The sequence below is a fragment of the Tenrec ecaudatus genome, chromosome 1 (genome assembly GCF_050624435.1).
Source record: "Tenrec ecaudatus isolate mTenEca1 chromosome 1, mTenEca1.hap1, whole genome shotgun sequence".
NCBI classification, from domain to species: domain Eukaryota; kingdom Metazoa; phylum Chordata; class Mammalia; order Afrosoricida; family Tenrecidae; genus Tenrec; species Tenrec ecaudatus.
In genome coordinates this window covers 254,218,327-254,241,345 of record NC_134530.1, presented here as the reverse complement: position 1 = coordinate 254,241,345, position 23,019 = coordinate 254,218,327, and the positions used below count along the sequence as shown (strand labels likewise).

The 23,019-nt window shown below is 41.1% G+C and overlaps 1 protein-coding gene across 1 annotated transcript in view; it reads left to right on the top strand.

The window, feature by feature from the left end:
- The window catches only part of SMYD3 (SET and MYND domain containing 3), a 769,033-nt gene that overhangs the window by 134,508 nt on the left and 611,506 nt on the right, over positions 1 to 23,019 (top strand). The window contains exon 2 of the mRNA XM_075540594.1: positions 13,061 to 13,124. Coding sequence (XP_075396709.1) covers positions 13,061 to 13,124 — 64 coding nt within the window. The remainder of the gene's footprint in view (positions 1 to 13,060; positions 13,125 to 23,019) is intronic.

Below are 23,019 nucleotides of genomic sequence, written 5' to 3'. Positions count from 1 at the left end.
GTCCAACCATAACTGAAAGGCAGGGTTGGGGTCATGATAGTGGGGGGTGAGAGGAAGCCTAAAAGAACCAGAGGAATATTGTGTGTTTCATTGGTGCCATATCGCACCCTGGTTGACTCATCCCCTCCTTGTGACCCTTCTGCAAGGGGATGTCTTATTGTCTACAGATGGATTTTGGGTCTGTGCTCCGACCCACCCAGTTTTCAACAATTTTTTTTTTGTTTTGGGTCTTCCGATATCTGTTATCTGAACCCGTGTATACTTCATGACCACACAGGCTGGTGTGCTTCTTCCTATTTAAAAAAAAATTCAATGACTACATTTTTGTTGAGAGTTTTTTTTTCTAATGTATGCTCAGAAAGGATTAAAAACTCGGCCACTCAGTTGATTAAAACTCATAGTGACCCTAGAGGACAGGGTAGAACTTACCTTGGGTTTCTGAGACTAAATCTTTAAAGGAGTAGAGAGCCTCATCTTTCTCCCATGGAATGACTGGTGGTTTCAAACGGTGGACCCCTTGGTTAGCAGCCTAACAACCTATTCTGCGGTGTCTTTGCATGTTTCTTAAATTTTTATTTTTATTAGCGTTATATTTATCTTATAAAATGAATTTAGGAGTTGGTCATCTTTTTTTATATTCTGGAATAATTTGAGTCAAATTGTTGGCAACTCCTAAAAGAACTCTGGTAGAATTCCCTGGTTAAGCTATCTTGTTCCTGGACTTTTTGTGTGTGTGTGTGTGGGGGGGGGGCAGTTTGGAGTTATTTAGTGACCTCATCAATATTTTCTTTTGTATGAGTTCATGTTTTCCACATCAGTCTGTGTTCATTAGGGAGATAGTGTGTCTCTCGAAATTTGTCCATTTCTTCTAGCATGTCAGATTTACTGGAGCAGAATCCTTCAAAGTGTTATTACTCTCTGTTTTATTTTATTAGGTTCTGTTGGGATAATGCCGATTTAATTTCTTATTTGTGGTATTTGCACCTTTCCAACTTTTTCTTTCTTCCTCCCCCCCCCCCCCATCTCCTTTTTCTTTTGAAATAATTGTTCCTGTTGAGAATTAGGTTGGGGAAGAGTTACATTTCAGACCATCAACCCTGCATTTAAAAGTCTAAATCATTCATCAACTCCCCCAAGCCCCTCCCAATTCAGCCCATCATCCCCCCTCCTGATTCTTCTTCGCCCTCTTCTCCCCTTCACCTGTGAACCTTCTGTTCTGTTGCTGCATCTTCCCACCCTTGCCCTTCCAACATTGGAAACCCCCAAGTCTGTTCCCTTTGACATGCACATTTTTGTTTTGGTTATTATCCTGAGCTGATCTTTCTGTCTTGCATTTTTCTGGCCCGTAGATCCCCCTGTTTTAATTGGACTGTTTTAATTGGACCCCCCCCCCCACCTTTTTAAGCGACTACTAGGACAGTGAGACAAGTGTGCTGCGGAGAGAATTCTCTGCAGCCATTCACTGATCACAGAGACGTGTCGAAACACACGCTGCTTTGGAGAACCCATGGCCATATTAACTGGAACTCTCCTAGCAAGCCTTCTGTTTCTCTTGAGTATATGTACCTTAAGAATAATATTTCTGGGACTTAGAATTTTTGTGTTTAACCTTTTGAGAAACTTCTTTTTTTAAAGAAAATCATTTTATTGGGGGCTCATACAGCTTATATCACCATCCATCCATCCATCCATCCATCCATCCATCCATCCATCCATCCATCCATCCACCCATCCTTCCATTGTGTCAAGCACATTTGTATATATGTTGCCATCATCATTTTCAAAACATTTTCTTTCTACTTGAGCCCTTGGTATCAGCTCCTCATTTTTCTCCCTCTCCCGCCCTCCCTCATGAACCCTTGATAATTTGTAAATTATTACTATTTTCTCATGCATTATACTGTCTGATGTCTTCCTTCACCCACTTTTCTGTTGTCCATCCCCCCTGGGAGGGAATTATATGTAGATCATTGTGATCAGCTCCCCCTTCCTCCCCCACTTTCCCCTTGACCTCCTGGTATTGCTACTCTCCTTATTGGTCCTGGGGGTGTTTATCTGTCCTTGATTCCCCGTTTTGCAAGCTCTTATCTGTAGCAGTGTACATGCTTTGGTTTAGCTAGATTTATAAGGTAGAATTGGGGTCATGATAGTGGTGGGGGTGCAAGCATTAAATAACTAGAGGAAAGTTGTATGTTTCATGGGTGCTATACTACACCCTGAGTGGATGGTCTCTTCCTAATGACCCTTCTGTAAGGCGATATCCAATAGTATACAGATGGGCTTGAGGTCTCCACTGGCCACTCCCCCTCATTCACATTGATAAGATTTTTTGTTTTGGGTCTTTGATGCCTGATAACTTATCCCATCAACACCTCATGATCACTGCCTGCTGGTATGCTTCCTCCATGTGGACTTTAATCCTCTCCCATCAGTTGATTCTAACTGCTCTCTGGGAGTCCAGAGACTATAAATCTTTACAAGAGCAAAAAGTCTCCTTTTCTCTCTGTGGAGCAGCTGTTGGGTTTGAACTGCTGACATTGCAGTTCCATTATACCACCAGGGCTTCTGGACACATGATCTGTACTTATCGGTGTTACTGCTATTCTGCTTCTGCTGTAGCATGAACAATTATTGAAAGCAAGGCCTGTGGTTTATGAATTCCTTTATCTGCAGAATTCACTGCAGCCCATAGTACAAAAAGGTTATTAGTGATATTTATGAATCCCATAAAATAGCAACAGTGATAAGGATGTGGCTTTCCAAAAAAGTATTTATATTAGAGAAACCATAGTTTTTTTCAAATTTGGGACAAAAATTGTTTTCCTTCCTTCCTTCCTTCCTTCCTTTGTTCCTCTCTTTCTTTCATTCTTTCCTTTCTTCCTTCCTCTTTCTTTCTTTCTTTTCTTCTTGCCGCCTTGTATTTCATAAGACCAAACTCAAGGCTATTGAGCTGATTCTAACTCATATTAATCCTATTGGATAGAGCAGAACTGCCCCTGTGGGTTTTCAACACTGTAATTCTTTTGAGGGAGTAGAAAGCCTCATCTTCCTACAATAAATAGAGTGGCTGATGGTTTTGAACTGCTGACCTCAGGTTAAAAGACCAATACATAACACACTACGCCACCTGCACAAGACCCTGCTCATTTTCTTTAAGAGTAAATAGATGTTAAAATTTTATTGTTATTGGGAATCTTTAGTCAGGGTGATCAATTGCAAATTTTCATCTTCTGGTGATACTCTAAATGAGCTATAAACAAGAGGAAATTCCATTGTAATGAAATGGGTTAGTTTACCTGAAAAGAGTTCATTATCATTTCTCTTTTCCTTTGAAAGAATTTTCAATACTACCCCTGTGGGCATTGGGTTGGGTATAGGAATTAGGGGGAGGGAAAAATTGGTATATTGTTCTTAAAATCTTTACTTTTCTTATTATCGTAGAAAAATACAAGTATCTGTTGCTGTTGTATTAGCTCTAATTTTCTTTTCATTTTAACAAGAGAAAAATATGTGTATATATTATATTCATTTGGGTAAAAGTTCTAGAACTTTTTTTAAACACATGTTGATTTTTTTCCCATTGTAACTTGTTTCTGAAATGTATCTATGTTTGGTTGTTTCCAGCGTGAGAAGTAATTACCATCTGATTATACATAAATATTTATTTCAGAAAAAAATCATTTACTTATTGGAGTGGAGACCCAAAACCCATCTGTAGGCAACTGGACATCCCCTTACAGGGTGCAAGTCAGGGTGCAAGATAGCACTGATGAAACATACAATGTTCCTCTAGTGCTTTAATGCTTCCTCCCCACACTGTCATGATCCCAATTCTACCTTACAAATGTGGCTAGACCAGAGAATGTACACTGGTGCAGATAAGAGCTGGAAACACAGGGAATACAGGACAGATGATCCCTTCAGGACCAGTGGTGAGAGTGGCAATACCGGGAGGGTGGAGGGAAGGTGGGGTAGAAAGGGGGAGCCGATTACAAGGATCTACATATAACCCCCTCCCTGGGGGACAGACAATAGAAAAGTGGGTGAAGGGAGAAATTGGTCCGTGTAAGATTTCGAAAAATAATAATTTATAAATTATCAAGGATTCGTGAGGGAGGGGAAAAATAAGCTGATACCAAGGGCTCAAGTAGAAAGAAAATGTCTTGAAAATGATGGTGGCAACAAATGTACAAATGTGCTTGACACAATGTATGTATGTACGGATTGTGATAATAGTTGTATGAGTCCCCAATAAAATGATTAAAAAACCAAAACAAATGAACAAAAAACCTTCTACTTACATATTTAGTCCTGCACTTCTTCTAGAATTTTAGTCCAATTATTTTTATCAGAGACAGATATATGAACTATCTGAAAATAATGGGAAAATATTTCAAAAGCTTATAAAAATTCAAGGGTATATGAAATTTAAATATTCATGTTTAATTTACTCAGGACTGGTATATTTCAAATGACATCCAAAATCTTATGAGAGGTTATCATTACAAAAAATCTGTTTGAGGAATTATCGAAAGAAGAATAATTATTTGAGTACAGTAAGATAATAGGTTAACACAATTGACTGTTAACCTAAGGGTGTAAAATTTAATTCCTGCCTCTTAAGTGTTCTTGATTGTAAGCTTCTTTCCTTTGGTCAGCAGTGGCCACAGTCCGCTCTCTTTGTAACCTTAAAAGTATCATTTCCTTCTCTAAAGTGGATCCGTCATTTGACATTTTATTATTGCTTGCTCCCAATAGGATTTGGTGGCAATTTATAGTAAAAAATAAAGCAAAGTACTACACTTGTAAAACGGACTCTCGTTGCCATAAGATAGAATTTTATAATTATCAAATAGAGGCTCTGACTCATAGTGACCCTTGAAGACAGAGTTTAACTGCCCCTTGGCGTTTCCACATCTATAAATAAAAATTTCTCTTTGTGATTAATTTTGGTCACAGCTTTTTTTTTTTCATTCTAGTTGCATGTGCTGTAACTGAAAAAGAAGCCAAATTGACTGTAATACTAACTCTTTTTTTTTGTTTTGTTTTAAACGTTTTATTAGAGGCTCATACAACTCTTATCACAGTCCATACATATACATACATCAATTGTATAAAGCATATCTGTACAGTCTTTGCCCTAATCATTTTCTTTCTTTTTTTACATTTGTAATACTAACTCTTGTCATTGGTTTTAATTATTATCTGTTGGAGTAACCTGCAGCACAAAATAGACAATTTCACAGAGAAATGTTAATACCACAAGGTATGCTTAAGTCTGTGATCTTCAGTTTGTGAAATATCACCATGCTCCTTAGTTTGTAATAAGCACAACTGTGCACAAAGCAGACAGAATGTTGGTAGGTGTTGTCAAGTTGTTTCCAATTCACCGTTACCCTGTATGCCGCAGAGTGAAGTGCCGCCTGGTGTGAATCGTCCTCACCTGTGTGCCGCAGGGTGATGTGTCGCCTGGACCGAATTGTCCTCACCTGTGTGCCGCAGAGTGAAGTGCTGCCTGGTCCGAATCGTCCTCACGCTTGTCTCATGTTGAGTCCGTCACTGCAGCCACTGTGCCAGACCGTCTCCTTGCCGGCCTTCCTCTGTTTCACCAATCATCATTAGGAGCCATACTCATGGCAGTGAGAATTGCCTTTTAATATTATTGAAGCTATATATAACAGGCTGCTCTAATTTTAATTTCATAGGTGAACCCTTAAAAGAACAAACACAAAAACACTTTTACTACTTCAAAGTTAGAACTTCTTGAACCGGACTTCTTTTAATTAATCATTCTGAGCAAATTAAAAATAGGATTAAAAGAAACGTCAGTATATACAGATTGAGCAATGAATCACTTATGATGCTAGCCACAATTTTAAATTAGAGCCAAACATTATGGTACTGGGGCAAGGGTGGGTGCTGTTTAGAAGGCCAGCTTTATGAGGCTATAGATTTATTACAAAGATGTGTGTGTGTGTGTGTGTGTGTGTAACAAAACAACAAAACTTTTTTCAGGTATACATAACAGTAGAAAAATTACCCTGAGCACTTTGGAAATATAATCAACAGGCTCACTCTTAACTGTGCATGAGCTACCTCGCTTGGCACTCTGCATAGACATATCTCATGGCTCTCACAACAGTTTTATGACTTGTCATGTATTATTCCCATTTTACAGGGGAGAGGATGGGCTAAACCAGATTACAAAGTGCTAGTGAGAGTAGCTTATGAGACTTGGACTATGGATTTTGAACTCTACAATTCTAAAATATTTCCCATTCTAGGAATGGGGACTTATCTGTGCCATATCTTGGGACATGGTTTTGTGTAAAATTAAGCAAAGGGTTCCTTTTAGGGTTCCAGTTCATACATGCACTGGTTTATTCCCAAGGAATCTGTTCCACATGTCTCTGGGACCAGTGAATGGCTGAGACAATACTCTCAGCGAACACTTGTCTAGGTGTCTTCAGGGAGCTTCCATGTGTGCGTGTACACACACACACACACACACACACACACACACACACACGAAGCAGTGGCTTCCGAGAGGCTTTGCTCAGAGAGTTGAATCCAAGGGAGAGAGGTCAGTTCAGAAAGTTACAGGGGCTGCTTTCTGGGATTCCAAAGAGGTGATCTTAATAGATTTTCTTGAAGAAAAAACAAACGAACAAACAAAACATAAGATAATCAAGAAGGGCTTATTACAAAGAAGCTTAAAGAAAATGGAAAACTGCAGTGGGGAGGAAAAGGGCTGGCAAGCTTTGCTGAGGAAAGTGTTTCCTTTGTGGACCTGCTCATTCTCTGGGGGCAGTGAGGGCTGTTTTAGCAGAACTTCATTAGGGACCCTCCCATCCACTCTTCATCATGAACTTGCCCTTTTAGCTACCTTTTGTTCCCCAAGCTCAAAGTGCATTGGAAAGGAACCTGATTTGAGTCCTGTGAGGATGCCCACATTGCCAGCGTGAAGCAGAATCAATCAGAGTTCAGACTTCTTCGGGGAAGGGCTGCTAGTTGGAGACACTTGTAGAAGTGTATCGGCTTAAGTGGAGGGTATGTGGAGAAACAGTGTTGTTACTGTTAGGTGCCATCGAATTGGCTCTGACTTATAGCAACCCTACGCCCCACAGAACAAAACACTGAAAGAGGTCCTGTGCATCCTCACAATGGTTCCTACACCTAAACCCATTGACTCAGCCACCGTGCCAATCCGTCTCGTTCACGGCCTCCCTCTATTTCACCACCCCTCCGCCTTACCCAACATGATGGCCTCTCCTGACAATGTGCCCAAAGTTTGTAAGAGGAAGTGTTGCCATCCTTGTCTCCAAGGAGCACGCTAGTCTCACTTCTTTCAATACAGATCCGTTTGTCCTTGGAGCAGTCAGCAGCCCGTGGCACTTTCAGTGTTCTTGTCCAGCACCACAATTCAAACGCACCCATTCTCCTGCGGTCTTCCTTGTTCACTGTTCAACCGCCACATGCGTATGATGCAATGGAGAACGCCATGGCTTCGGTTAGGTGCATCTTAGTCCTCAAAGTAATCATCTTGCTTCTCACTACTCTAAAGAGGCCTGATGCAGCAGATTTACCCATGCAATACATCATTTGATCGCTTGACTGCTGCTTCCATGAGCATTTATTGTGGATCCTAGGAAGAAAGAATCCTCGACAACTTCAGTCTTTTTTCCATTTACCGTGATGTTACCTATTGGTCCAGTTGTGAGGATTTTGGTCTTCCTACATTGAGTCATCATCCATACTGAAGGCTACAGTCCTGGGTGTTCATCAGCAAGTGCTTCAGGTCCTCCTCACTTTCAGCAAGGCCGTGTCATTTGTATACCACAGGTGGTTAATCAGCGCTCCTCCAATCCTGACGCTGCCCTCTTCTTCATATAATCCACCTTCTCTGATAATTTGCTCAGCATGCAGACTGAACAAGTATGGCGACAGGATGGAACCCTGACACAAACTTTGAGGAATGGTGTTTGTGTTCATGAAGTAGCACCGTCTCCATGGGGACAGTAGCTTTAATAGAGGTATTTAGGACTAGAGAATGGGACGTATCCAAGTTGATGGGCTGCCTTTCCTGGCTCTAGCCTATGTTCCAAATATGCTGCTGTGCTGCCTTCTAAGTGGTGGTGAAATGGATTTTTAAAAAATTTATTTATTTTTAATCATTTTATTGGGGACTCATACAGCTTTTATCACAATCCATCCATGTGTCCAGCACATTTGTACATTTGTTGCCATCATTCATTTTTAAAACATTGTCTTTCTACTTGAGCCCATGGTATGAACTCATTTTCCCTCTCCCTCCCTCATTTATCAATAACATTTATAAATAGTTATTCTTTTTTCATGTCTTATACTGTCCAGTGTCTCCCTTCACCCACTTTTCTGTTGTCCATCTCCCTTGGAGGGGGTTATATGTAGATCATTGTGATCATTTCCCCTTTTCTTCCCCACCTTCCCTTACCCTCCTGGTATTGCTACTCTCATGGTTTATCTGCCCTGGATTCCCTGTATTTCTAGCTTTTATCTGTACCTGTGTACATGCTCAGTCTAGCTGGAGTTGTAAGGTAGAATTGGGCTCATGATAGTGGTGGTGGACTAGGGAGAGAAGCATTACAGAACTAGAGGAAAGTTGTATGCTTCATCGGTACCATACTGCACCCTGACTGTCTTGTCTCAGTGAAATGGATTTAAATTGCTTGCATTCCTTTCAGGGAAGTTATGGTGCCAGTGAATTGTGGGTTCTTTCCCTGACATATTAACTATGAAATGTTCTTTCTTTATACTCGAATGTTAGAAAGGTGAAATAAAAATATGATTGGCCACATGGAAAAGGATTCCGCACCAATTCTGCTTTCCTAGGTTAGGAACCTGAATTATTTAATCCATTTTTATTGTTTTGTATCAAAAACCATTTGATAAGTGAATAGTAGATGTGACTTTCTTTTGAAAAAGGCTTTGGACTGAAACCAATATCATTAGAGTAGCAAAATAAATATGGAAGATCTCCTGATGGTCTTATTATGTATATTTATGTCAAAGGGAGATCTTTTATGTTAGCCTTTTTCAGTGTATTTTATTTGGAATAGTAAAAGTAATTGAAACACATGTTTTTATCTGGAATAATTTTTCATAGTGGAGAATTTCCTTTGCTTCCGGAAATTCCATGGGGGAAACAGGCACATATTTGGTTACATCACATTACCATTTCTAATGAATTAAGATTCTTCTATTTCTAGGATATTTACAAACATAAAACATATGTAAAGAAAGATTACTTCTGCGATTCCTTTTTACTTAGACATCAATCATTTAGTTATTTTTAATTTCTTCGTCTGAAAGCATTCATTCTTCTCTGTGAGATTTATGATTAAGAACTTGCCCGTCATGCTACTCAATTGTCCTCATTTCTTTTCTCTCGGACTTCTTTTGTCTCTGCTGTGCCTTATGAAAAAAGCATGCTCATATGTTTTTTGTTCAGGAACCCCCCTTAAAGTTGGCCTTAACGCGTAGAGTACTTAATCAGGCATCCCATAGGCCAAGACTCTTTCTTCAGCAACTCTTAAGTGGGGGCAGGCTTTACCTAGGTAAGCTGGTCTTTTCCTCAGCTCAGGTTCTTCATGAAGGTTACAGTGGTCAGGCAAGAATGACATTTCTGTCCTGGAGGTATTCCATGCCGTCAACGACTACCGCGCAGGGATCTTCACCGTCGGATGGAAGGCTACAGATTCACGCTGAGCTCTAGGACTGTTGAATAGGTAGATGTGACTCAGAGGGCAGGTCCTGCGCTGTGGACTCAGGTGCTCAATAGTGAGCAATTGCGGTCTCCTGTGAAGAAGGCTGCTGAAGAAAAGTTCCAACTGCTTGCTACCCTGAGGGACTCCAGGGCTGGGGGGAAAATGGAAAACCCCAAATCCAAACCCACTGCCACGGAGTCAATTCCAGCTCAGAGTGACCATATAGGGCGGCGTAAAACTGCCCCTCTGGGGTTCCTGAGACATTACCTCTGTACGAGCGTAGACAGCCGCATCTGTCTCCCAGAGCAGCTGATGGGCTCCAACGATTGTCGCGTGGACAGCAGCCCAGTGTGCACTCCATGCTGCCCCGGGGCTCTGCATTTGTCGGAAGGGACGCTGGATCGTCAGTGTACTGTATCTAAATAGGACCCTTGGTGGCATAGTGCTTACGCCCTAGGCCGATAACTGCCATAGCCGCAGGTCAAAGCCACCGGTCCTTACGCAGGAGAAGGGTGAGGCTTTCTACTCCTGGAAACAGTTACAGCCTTGCACACCCACAGGGAGAGTTCTACACTGCCCCATAGGGTAGCCACGAGACAGAATTGACTCGGTGCCGGGAGGTGGCCTTTTTTTCTTTTAATACACATGAATGTGCTGGAGGTGCTTCCCCTCACTCCTACCCCACGCCCATTAATAAGCCCATTAGAATGTATTATGCAAGTACCAGGGCTGGGGAAAGTTGGCACTCACTAAGACTTCTTTGTGTTCTGTATTTGTTCCAGGGAAGTTCTTTCCCTCCGCCTGACAACTGTCCCTAATACTTGGGGCACTCTTTCTAAGCTATACAACATATGTTCAAAGACAGAACAGAAAAGTCATCTCTTAAATTGTACTCTATAGTTGGGATTTGATAGACCCTGTTAATCCCCTTTCCTTTTTGATTCTTAGAAAGATTGGTTTCTCCCACCCCCATGCCCATATCTAGCTTTTAAATTTGTGTATTGGAAGGACAGTTATCCATCGTTTTTATTTCCTTTACATATTTCACTAGCTTGAGAAACTAGTTATGACCCCGCCTGTATTTGGGAAAAAGGACTTGAAAAGAGGTTAGCAGTTCAAAACCACTAGCTGCTCTGAGGGGAAAGACTAGGCTTTCTCCTCTCCTGATTCATAGTCTTAGGAACCCATGGGCAGTTCTACCCCTGCATCACAAGCTATGTCCGCTCTCAGTTGTGTGAGGAAGGGCCATGGTGCTCTCCAGAGTGGTTGTGAAGTTTCACAGTCCCACCAGCAGGGTATAGGGCTTTAGTTTCTTTTTTAAAAAAAACAAACATTTTATCAGGGACTCATACAACTCTTATCACAATCCATACATACATCAATTGTATAAAGCACACCTGTACATTCTTTGCCCTGATCATTTTCAAAGCACTTGCTTTCCTCTTAAGCCCTTTGCATCAGGTCCTCTTTTTTCCCCCTCTCTCCCCGCTGTCCCCTCCCTCATGAGCCCTTGATAATTTATAAATTCTTATTTTGTCATATCTTGCCCTGTCTGACATCTCCCTTCACCCCCTTTTCTCTTGTCCATCCCCCATGGAGGAGGTCACATGTGGATCCTTGTAATCAGTTCCCCCTTTCCAACCCACTCACCCTCCACTCTCCCAGCATCGCCCCTCACACCCCTGGTCCTGAAGGTATCATCCACCCTGGATTCCCTGTGCCTCCAGCTCCTATCTGCACCAGTGTACAACCTCTGCCCTATCCAGATTTGCAAGGTAGAATTCAGATCATGATAGTTGGTGGGGAGGAAGCATTTAGGAACTGGGGGAAAGCTGTATTCTTTATTGGTGCTGCATCGCACCCTGACTGACTCATGTCCTTCCCTAAACCCCTCTGCAAGGGGCTCTCCAGTGGCCGAAAAAATGGACTTTGGGTCTCCACTTTGCACTTCCTCCTTCATTCACTATAGTAAAGTTTTTTGTTTTGATGATGCCTTATACCTGATACCTTCAACACCTCGTGATCGCATAGGCTGGTGTGTTCTTCCATGTGGACTTTGTTGCTTCTGAGCTAGATGGCCGCTTGTTTACCTTCAAGCCTTTAAGACCCCAGATGCTATCTCTTTTGATAGCCGGGCACCATCAGCTTTCTTCAGTACATTTGCTTGTTCACCCGCTTTGGCTTCAGCGGTTGTGTCGGGAGGGTGAGCATCATAGAATGCCAATTTAATAGAAGAAAGTATTCATGCATTGAGGGAGTACTTGAGTAGAGGCCCAGTGTCCTTCTGCTACCTTAATACTAAACCTATAAATATAGGCACATAGATCTATTTCCCCATCCTCATATATATATTTGCATATGTACATGGCTTTGTCTAGACCTCTATAAATGCCCTTTGCCTCCTCGCTCTTTCCTCTATTTCCCTTGACTTTCCTCCTGTCCCACTATCATGCTCTGTCCCCACCAGGGTTTCAGCTATACTTCTTCTTTACATTACCCTTGATCATTCCCTACCAGGCCTGTCACACCCACCTCACCACCAATTTTGACCACTTGTTGTTCCCTTGTCCCTGGGTTTGTTAACACCACTTCCTTACCCCCCACCTCCCCTTATCCCATATCCCCCCCGGAACTGTCGGTCCCGTTGTTTTTCCTCCAGATAGTTCCTCTAGCCTATCTTATTTAGACAGACCTGCGGGGATAATAACATGCATGAAAACAAGACAGAGCAAAACCAAGCAACAGTGTACCTCAAAACAACAAACCACTGACAAAGAACAAAACAAAACACAACAAGAAAGAAAAACTTGTAGTTAGTTCAAGGATCGTGAGGGTTTCAATTTCTATGCACCTGCTCCTGCATTTATTTTCTTTTTTTCTATTTTTTAAACTGTGCTATCAATGAGCATTATAATTCTGCACATCTGAAGTGCTACTTGAAGTTAGTGCAATTTATCAATTATTTCCCAGGAGGAGTATATTTTTCATAATTAAACTATGAGATAATTTAAAATGTAAAATTTTTATATTTGAAGGATATTACTTTCGCCTAGTTGGAGTGGATTCTGAATGACATATGAAGAAACTCATATTTCTGTGAAATGAAAATTTTCGTATAAATGGAAATCTCGGTTTTTTAATTAAATTTATGTTAAAAAGAACGTTATTACGTATTGGCGCTCATCAGTGTGAAAATGTGAATGTTAGGGTGCTGTCCTTATCGAGTGAACAGAGCCATCTGTCTGTTTATGCTTCCCCCTCCATATACGCATTGTTCCCACTCCTTTTCTAACGTGGAGTTTATCTTTCCACAGGAAAGAAAGGCTGCTACGATGTTCTCAGTGCCAAGTCGCCAAATACTGCAGTGCCAAATGTCAGGTAAGACTGGTCACTTTGCATATCGACGAAACCTTGCAACTCTTTACTCTTAACTTTGTCTTACCTTATGCCTTTTAGCCTATGTCTGTCTCTTATACACCTCTTATTTATTTTCACTTGTTGTTTTCCTACAGTTTAAAACTTAACACTTCAAGCTATCAGAACCACACAGGCAAACTCCTCTATTGCCATCAAATGTACTACACTAGTCCAAAGAGGCCAAGTTCACCTACCCCGATGCCTCAGGTGGGGCTGATAATCGATCAACTCCAGTGCACCCATTTACTGTACTCTCCGGAAATCTTCCCTGGTCAATTCAGACTTCATTCATTCTGTGCTGCCCTTCTCTCTCTCGTCCCCTCCCACCCACCAGGGGCTGTGTCAGTGGGTTCTGTTCCTGTCTGCGTGGGAATACACCTCAGAACTCAGCTGCCATTTGGTCAAGTCTACAGGGCAGAGTAGAACTAGCCCTGTGGGTGTCCGAGACTGTGACTGTTCACGGGAGTGAAAGCCTCATCTTTCTCTCTCAGAAAGGCCTATCTTGAATCTAGTGTGAACCAAGCTGCAAATACACAGGATGAGGTTTGGGAGAGGTCTGGGTGCAAAGCTTGCATGTCCCCCCGGATCACCCTTGCCCTCCTGAGAGCAAAAGTTCACTTTCATCACCTTGGAAGTCTTGCTGAACCTCTGCCTTCCCAAAGCTTCAGTGGGCTTTACCACACAGCCGTCCTAGATGGCAGAGTGTCTCCTGATGCTTACAAAGGTTGGGCCCTCAGCCGGTCCCTCCAGGACTGGCTAGCACCCACGCTTTGGCCTCAGGTGTGACCTGGCTCTCCAGAATCAGGATCAAAGATCAGATTATTCAGGGCAGGGAGTTTTGCTCCTTGCCCAAATGTACAAAGTGAAAGAGTAATAACAATGTTAACTAACACACACAAACCACTCCAGGGTGAGTACATGTCTCCATGTGTTTGCATAGGCTGTAGTCTTCTGACTTCCATTCTCTTTTCCAGAGACAAGCACTGCTAAGCTTCGTGAGATTCTGTAGCATTTTCCTGTGCGCATATGCTCATCTACGTAATTTGTTCGTAAACCTGGCACCGTTATTCTGGCACAAATTCTTGAATATTTTTCTTTCTTTTTAAAAAAATCTAATAATGCCTCAAGGGGCATTGGGCTGCTCACCATAAAGTTGTGGTTCAAACCCACCAGCAGCTCTGTTGGCAAAAACTGAGGCGGTCTGCTCCCATCGAGTCTGACAGCCTTGGAAACCCTTTTGAGGGCTGCTGTGAACCGGGATTGACTGCATGGCAGTGCGTCCAGAACGTTCCATATTCCATTGCCTGAAGGCTTCGAAATTGTAATTTCCTCATTCATGAACAATTGCCTTGTTTCCAAATTTTGATACCGCCAGCAATGAACCAAGCATCCTTTGTGTGCACAAAATGCCCACATCTTCAAATTAGGCATAGGCTACATTTTTCCTACTGATAGGAATTAGTGAAAGGATATATACATTTTGAGTTTTTAAAGGTAATGCCAAATTGTCTTCCAAGAGTTTGAGATAGTTTACACCTATTGCCAATCGATGAGAGTAACTTTTAGTGTCTTAATTTTTTTAAAGACTTATAATTAACACTTAGCATGACCTTTTCTTCGAAACTAGTAATTGCTCATGTAATAAGAAATATAATTATGTAATTATGTTCTAATGAATTGCCTGATATTAACATTTTTAATTGGCTGTTTTGTGCCTGGATCCTGTGTTTTGTGCCCATCCTCCACTCACTCTGTTCTTATGTTGGGGGTGGGTGAGAGGTAGGGGCATGCACAGAGGAGCTGAGATATGTGCATGCAAAGTTCCTCTTTTCCTGTTAAATCTCGGTCAGGCTTCTCTGAGGGATTTCCTACCACCTCACTATTCCCTTTGAAAATAATCTCCAAACAGCAACTGGTAGGTGCCGACCAGTCAGTTCTGACCCACCGCAGCCACCCAGGTACCACAAAATACAACCCAGCCGCCTCTGCCCTCCTCACAATCGTCCTTCTCTGTGAGCCCATTGGTGCAACCTTGGTGCCAGTCCATCTTCTGGATCCTCGTGGCAAGAAGCCAAAATGTACACAATCGTCAGGAGCTCCAGATTCCAGTGGGAATTCTACCATTCAGTAGTTCACTTACCCTGTGAAAAGCACCTCAGTTCTTTGGACCTCCCTTCCCTAATCTGTGCTAATAATAATAACGAACCCTTGTGGTGTATCTAGCAGGTGTTGTTTATTTAGTCTTTAAAATAATGTTGTGAATATAATAATAGACGTCATTGTTACATTCATTTTACTAATGAGGTTACTACACAGAGAAACTTGCTGAAATTCTTATCAGCAGTGGAGTTTGGGGAATGAGGCCAGATGGTCAGACTCTAAGGAGCTTTGGCGCTTTGAACTCTTCCTGCAGCTCTGCAGAAGAAAGGCCTGGCCACCTGCCTCTGTACGTATTACAGGGAAGAAAGCCCGATGGAGCGGTTGTGCTCCGTCACATGCAGGACCCCCGAGTAAGGACCAACTCGAAGACAGCAAGACTGTGAACTCCTCTTCTGATTCTAAATTAGAGTGCACATTCTGATTCGGCTCCTGCCTCGTCATTCACGAGCCCTGGTGCTGTAGTGGGGAACGCATTGGGCTGCTATCTGAAAGGTCAGCAGTTTGAAACCCCCAGACACTCTGCAGGAGGAAGACGAGGCTTTCTGCCTCCATAAAGAGTTACAGTCTTGCAATTGATTCTGTGGCAGTGAGTTTGGTGTGGGTTTTTGTCTCATGTTTATCATCTTCACTTTTGTTTGCTCTGTGTTGTTTTGTTTTAGAAGATTTAACTATCCCTGAGGAGCAAACAACAAAAATATAAAAACATAGTTTCTGATAACTCTTTTTTTTTCAAGACAAAATTTAACTTATTTGTCATTAGAAATAAATATTTCCTTAAAAAATAATTTTATTGGGGGCTCTTATAGCATTCCATACATCAATTGTATGAAGCTTGTTTGTACAGATGTTGCCATCATCATTTTCTAAACATTTACTTTCTATTTGAGCCCTTGGTAATAAAGCTTTTTTAAAGTGCTTTAAAAATGTTTTTAAATCATTTTATTGGGGGTTCGTACAACTCTTATAACCCTTTCATTGAACGAATCTCTCTCTCTCACTACCATTCAGCAGTTTCTGACTCCTAGCAGCCTTATAGGGCAGAGTAGAACTGCCCCATGGGTTTACAAGGCTGTAAATCTTAATGGAGCAGACAGCTTCACCTCTCTCCTTTGGAGAGGCTAGTAGATTTGAACCCCCAATCTGGTGCAAAACTCATTATGCTGCCAGGGCCCCTGTAGTAAAATAGGGAATGTTAAAAATAATTGAATTATTTTGACTGCATTAAAATAATTTAATTGGGAGCTCTTACTGCTCTTATAACAGTCCATACATGCATTGTGTCAAGCACATTTGTAGATATGTTGCCATCATCCTTTTCAAAATATTTTTTCTACTTGAACCCTTGGTATTAGCTCCTCATTTTCCCCTCCCCTCCATTCCTCCCTCCCTCATGAACTTTCATAATTTATAAATTATTATTATTTTCATATCTTACACTGACTGTTATCCTCCTTCAGCCACGTTTCTGTTGTTCATCACCCTTGGTGGTGGTGGGGGGGGGCATTTGTACGTCAATCATTGTGATTGCTTCTCCCTTTCTCCCCCCACCCTCATGGTATCACTACTCCCATTATTGTTCTTGAGGGGTCTATCTGTCCTGGGTTCTGTGTGTCAAGAGCTCTTATATGTGCCAGTGTCCATGCTCTGGTCTAGTCAGACTTGGAAGGTAGAACTGGGGTCTTGATAGTGGGGGAGGGAGGTAGCATTTAAAGAACTAGAGGAATGTTGTATGTTTTGTCAGTGCTATATTCATCCTGGCTGGCTCGTCCCTTGAAAGAAAGATCCCAGGTTTATGTAAGATCATTAATAAGAACCGTAGTGGAAAAAAAAAAAGAAATCCATGGTTTTGCTACCAGATAAATTCCAGAAAGGAGGTGGTGATGTTTTAGCTATTTTATTCATGTGAAATGGAGTTATTTGAGCTTGAAGTTAAGACTACTTGTGGACCCAAGAATTATGTTACTTTAAAATAATTTTTAGATGTAATTTCTTTCTAATTCCGATGACCCAAACATTTGCTTTTATTTTATCCATTTTCATGCTTATCTTTTTCCCTCCAATGCTACATTTTCCTGTTACACTAAAATGGGAAGGGGGAGCCGTTAGCTGGTTAGACTGAGTAGCCGGGTTTGGTGGGTGGGTATGTCATTTTGATTCATTATAGTGGGTGCAAATTTACTACATATATTAGTTGTGTACTGCAGTATTGATCGCAATTTCATTTTCATATTTATTGTGGGATTAAGAGGAATAGAGGATGAAACATATATGTGACATCAGGTAGTGTGTGTGTGCCCTTGAGTGTGTGAATATGTGTGCAGGGTAGTGTTGGGCTAGTAGTCAAAGACTGGCCAAAACACATGCATTTAAACTGCTCTGTTTAGCGCAGCCTTAAAGTGCAACATTAATTACTGTGGATTCCCACAAAGCAATGCAAAGTTAAACCGACAATTGGAAATTGATATAGAGGATAGGAATCTGTAGCATAAAATTCATGATCTGTGTACCCTGGGGGGGCATAATTTTGGCTCACTAGCTCAGCGTTTGATACGTAAGTGTGTCCTATCAGCTGGGTTGTCTGAGAGAGGCTATGGGAACAGAGCAGACTGTAATGTAACCCTGCTGCCCAGAAGCACTGTATCAATGCCATCATGTGTACAGTTCATTTTTAAACATAAGCAATACAAGAATACATTTTCATTATAAAAATTAATATCGTATAGAATCATGCTGTGAGAAGTCTTTCTATTGTCTCCTCATACTACTACTATTATTTCCCAGAAATGGTCCTGTTATGCTTTGTTTTGAAGGATATATACCATCTTAATTTATGATATATGTTTACTGCTATAACCAGAAAAAAAATTCCACTGCCTTTGAGTCAATTTAAACTCCTAGTGACGCTCGCTGTGAGGGTCCCCGAGGCCACATATCTTTATGGGAGCCGACAGTGTCCTCCTTCTCCAGAGGACCAGCCGTGGGTTTGAGCCTCTTATTAGCCAGCTAGTGCCTATCTGACAGTGCCACTTACTTGCTATCGATTTTGTAATATTTAAAAATTATTATTTTGAGAATGGTTTTCTCTTTGATCTTAGCATCAACTATAATGTTGTGATTTTATCTATAAATAAATGCAAGTTCACATAGATAAACCTCTCTGGTATGACACTTCCGGAGGACAAATAAACGGAGAAATACAAAGCCATGGATGGGTTAGACATTTTGCTCAGTGCCTGATCCCGTCTTGCACTTGGTTGCCCTTAGGTGCCATTGAGTTATGTGTCACAAGATGAAATGCTGCCTGGCCCGGCCCTGCATCACTCGCAACATTGTGCCATGTGCGAGCCCATTGTTGCCCACAGTCAGTCTCGCTGAGCCCCTTCCTCCTTTGTTGTTGTTGACCCTTTACCAAGTGTGATAGCCTTCTCTAGGGACTGGCCTTCCTGATAATGTGAGACAAAGAGTCACCATGCTACCGTCTCAGGAGCACTCCAGGTGTGAGCCAGTGTGTTCATTCTTCAGTGAGCCCACCATGTATTTCATGGTGTTCACTAACACCACAGTTCACACGCAGCCATTCTCCTTCCCTTTCCTTCTGCACCCGCCACCGTTTGCATTCATGGAAGGTGATCGAAAATACCACGATTTAGGTCAGGTGCACCTCATTGTTCAAAACGACATCTTTACTTTCTAACTCTTTAAGGAACTCTTTGCAGCAGATTTGCCCAAAGCAATGAGTCATCTGAGTTCTACATGTGATGCAGTGCTCAGTAAGCTTTTAAAGTAATAAATGGAGTGCCTCTCATGGAACCTCTGGCATGCTCTAAGGAGATTTTATGCAAGATTTTGATCCAGACATGCCAGTCCGCTGCAGCTGTTGGACATCCTGCTTAGCCTTGGACTATTCTTTCCCCACATCCCAGCTTTTCAGACATGCATGCGTCTGACAACTTGTGATGTGCTACTCGCCTACATTTGGGGCATACAGGAAGACATCGTAGGTCCTTGCTATCCAACAGTTTGGGAGGAAACAGAAAACTGCCACATCTCTTTTCTGCAAGTTCTTTAGCAACGCAGCCAACCCAAGTTTTGCCCATAACGTAAGAAGCCTTTAGATGGGATTTCATTAGTTTAGGGAGTTGCGAATATGTAGGAAAAATTATTGAGACAATACTTTACATACCGCTGTTGATAGGTGCTGTCTAGACGGTTCCGACTGACTCAAAGTGACCCTCGGAATGACAGAATAAATGAGTGCCTGGTCCTGTGCCTCTCCTCAAAATCATTCTTACGTTTGGGCCCTTGACGCAGCCACTGCGTTTGCCTTGTTGAAGTTCTTCCTCACTTTCGCTGACTCGCTACTTTTCCAAGCATGATGCTCTTTCCCAGGGATTGCTCTCGCCTGACAGCACGTTCCAAATCCCTAGAAGCTGCTCAGTTAGTGCTAGTTACCAGTCCTCTGTGAAATTGTTGAATAGACGGACGCGAAATACTTTTCTTTTTGTGTGTTTGTAGTATTTATTTATTTATCGCATAAAACTTTTTAAGAACGATTTCATGTTTATTCCCTTGCCTGTCTGACTTCAGTAAACAAGCATATAGCACAAAGAGAAAGTTGTGTAATTTCAGCAGAAGTAGAAAAGGACTTTTCAATGATGAACATAATATGATCAGAGACACCATATGTTTCTACTATTATCAAACACAGTGACCATTTTCTAATTGACCTACCTCTTTAAAAAAATAATTTTACTGGGACCTCATACAACTCTTACCACAATCCACACATCCATCCATTGTGTCAAGCACATTTGTACATTTGTTGCCCTCATCATTCTCGAAACATTTGCTTTCTACTTGAGCCCTTGGTACCAAATAATTTTCTTTTCTGAACATTTGAAGGCAGGTTCTTCACCCACATTATTGAAAAGCAGGGGGAAATACTATCAATGTGGTTCTATATTTTCAGTGCTGTGTAAAATGGACACGCTTCAAGTTATTTTGACATAATTTTGATATTGGTCATGAGTGGATATCACAGAAGCACAGAATTCTGCCACTGAAATACGTGCCATTTTCTCTATATTGACGTGTAACAGGACTATGCTTTAAGGTCTTAAAATTCAGGACACAAGGTTGTGTCCTCTGCATATTGCCAGCTGGTAATACGCCTTCTGCCAGTCTCAGCGTGGTATTCTTCTTCACTAGACCAGCGTCGGGGATTATTTGTTCAGCCTGTGTATCGCCTAAGGACGGTGAAAGGATACAACCTTGATATGCACCTTTTCTGGCTCTAAAGTCCTTGTTGTGTCCAAACAACCTAGCAATTCACATAATAATAACAATAATAAATCTTTTCTAAAATGAGTATTTATTTCCAAAATTTACTGCTTAACAATATTTAAATGACTTATTGAACTATAGTGACTTTATGTCCAAAGAAGAGAGACGCTACAGCAATAGTGTTACTGGTGCGAAGACAGTTTTACCTAAAGAAGAGAAAATAAATTGAATTTCTCTTTTCCCCAGAAACATCTCAGTGGGTTAAAGAAACAATTTTAGGGAGTTCACTGTCATTTTGAGAGTGCGTGTCTGTAATTTCAAATCATCAGGGATGAAGACAATAAATGATATCTCCTACATGGTACTGGTTTTAGAACAGATCATGAGGTGTGGATGAATATCTATTACATGTAATTACACCTTATTGGTAGTTCATTTATTTTAGAAAATCAGACATAAAACAAAGCTATATATTGATAAGGTCTTTAAAAAGTCTTTATATTAAAACATTTTTTCAGTATTAGAAAAGAATTCATTAGATTGTTTTTGACATTAAAAAATATTGCATTTGCACTATGCTTTGGATTCAATATTCTTAAAAGAATTAAATAGCAGCACAAGTATTTATTAGGAAGTAATTTTTTTCTTCCTCTTTCTTATAAAAATGTTTTTTCCCAGAATCAGTTACCACGGCTAAGAATGTTTGCTTTTTATTTAAAGTATAGTACATAATCTTTGTATAAAATTCAAATAATAATAGAAAGCATAAGGAAAAAGACAAAAAATAGCATTTTTATTCAAGAAAAGCTGGGGGCAAATGGCCAGTTTTTCAGTATTTAAAACAAATCTAGGAACATGCATCCTTTAAGTTTTTGGAGTTTTTATTTGCATCCTTTAAGTTTTTAAGGATAGATTATGGATATTACTTCTGGCTAATGAGATGTATATGAAAATTTTAATGTTTATTACCAATCCAGCATACAAATTATAATTTTACCAACATGGCTGATTTCGCTCAACTAGTTGCTCTTACTATTTTATTTGATACACAATGGGTGGTCTTCTATTAATATATGTATATCATAGAACCATAGAATTTTGCCATTGTGTCCAAATACTGCTGCTAATATAATGGGTTACCCAGATTGTCTTGTTTCTTTTTTTTTTTTTTAACATTTTATTAGGGGCTCATACAACTCTTTATCACAATCCATACATATACATACATCAGTTGTATAAAGCACATCTGTACATTCTTTGCCCTAATTATTTTCTTTTTTTACATTTTATTAGGGGCTCATACAACTCTTATCACAATCCACACATGTACATACATCAATTGTATAAAGCACATCCATACATTCTTTGCCCTAATCACTCTCAAAGCATTTGCTTTCCACTTAAGCCCTCTGCATCAGGTCCTCTTTTTTTCCCCTCCCTCCCCGCTCCCCCTCCCTCATGAGCCCTTGATAATCCACAGATTGTTATTTTGCATATCTTGCCCTATCTGGAGTCTCCCTTCCCCCCTTCTCTGCCGTCCATCTCCCAGGGAGGAGGTCACATGTGGATCCTTGTAAGCGGTTCCGCCTTTCCAACCCACTCACCCTCCACTCTCCCAGCATCGCCCCTCACCCCCTGGTCCTGAAGGTATTATCCACCCTGGATTCCCTGTGCCTCCAGCCCCCATATGCACCAGTGTACAAACTCTGCCCTATCCAGTCCTGCAAGGTAGAATTCGGATCATGGTAGTTGGGGGGAGGAAGCATCCAGGATCTGGGGGAAAGCAGTGTTGATTGTCTTGTTTCTATTAGCATTTCTTTTACACTGCTCTTCACTTTTGCTTATTGTTTTTTTGTGGGTTTTTTTGTACTCTTTGTTCAGTGAGCCCTGGTGGTGTAGTGGTTACCCATTGGGCTGCTTACTGTAAGGTTAGCTGCTTGAAACCACCAGCCATTCTGGGAAAGAGAGGAGGCTTTTACTTCCTATAGAGTTACAGTCTTACAACTCACAGGGGCAGTTCTGTCCGATAGGGTCTCTATGTGTCTGAATTGTGATTAGATAGCAGTGAGTTTATGTTTTTTTCTTAATTTTTGTTTCCTATATAGAAAATGTGTACATTTTATATATTGCTTTTTCTTTTCTTTATTTTTTATTCCCCATATAGATATCCAATTGTCTCAGCAAAACTGACTTTTTTCAACTTTAAAAAATTTGTAGGTTTTATTACAAAACAAGAGCTCTGGTGGTCTAGTGGTTATGCATTGGGCTGGTAACCTCAGGGTTCACAGTTCAAAACCACCAGCTGCTTTGTGGGAGAAAGAATGGACCTTCTACACCCATTAAGAGTCCCCCAAACTCACAGAGACAGTTATACCCCATCTTATAGGGTTGTTATGATTTGGCTCTGACTTGG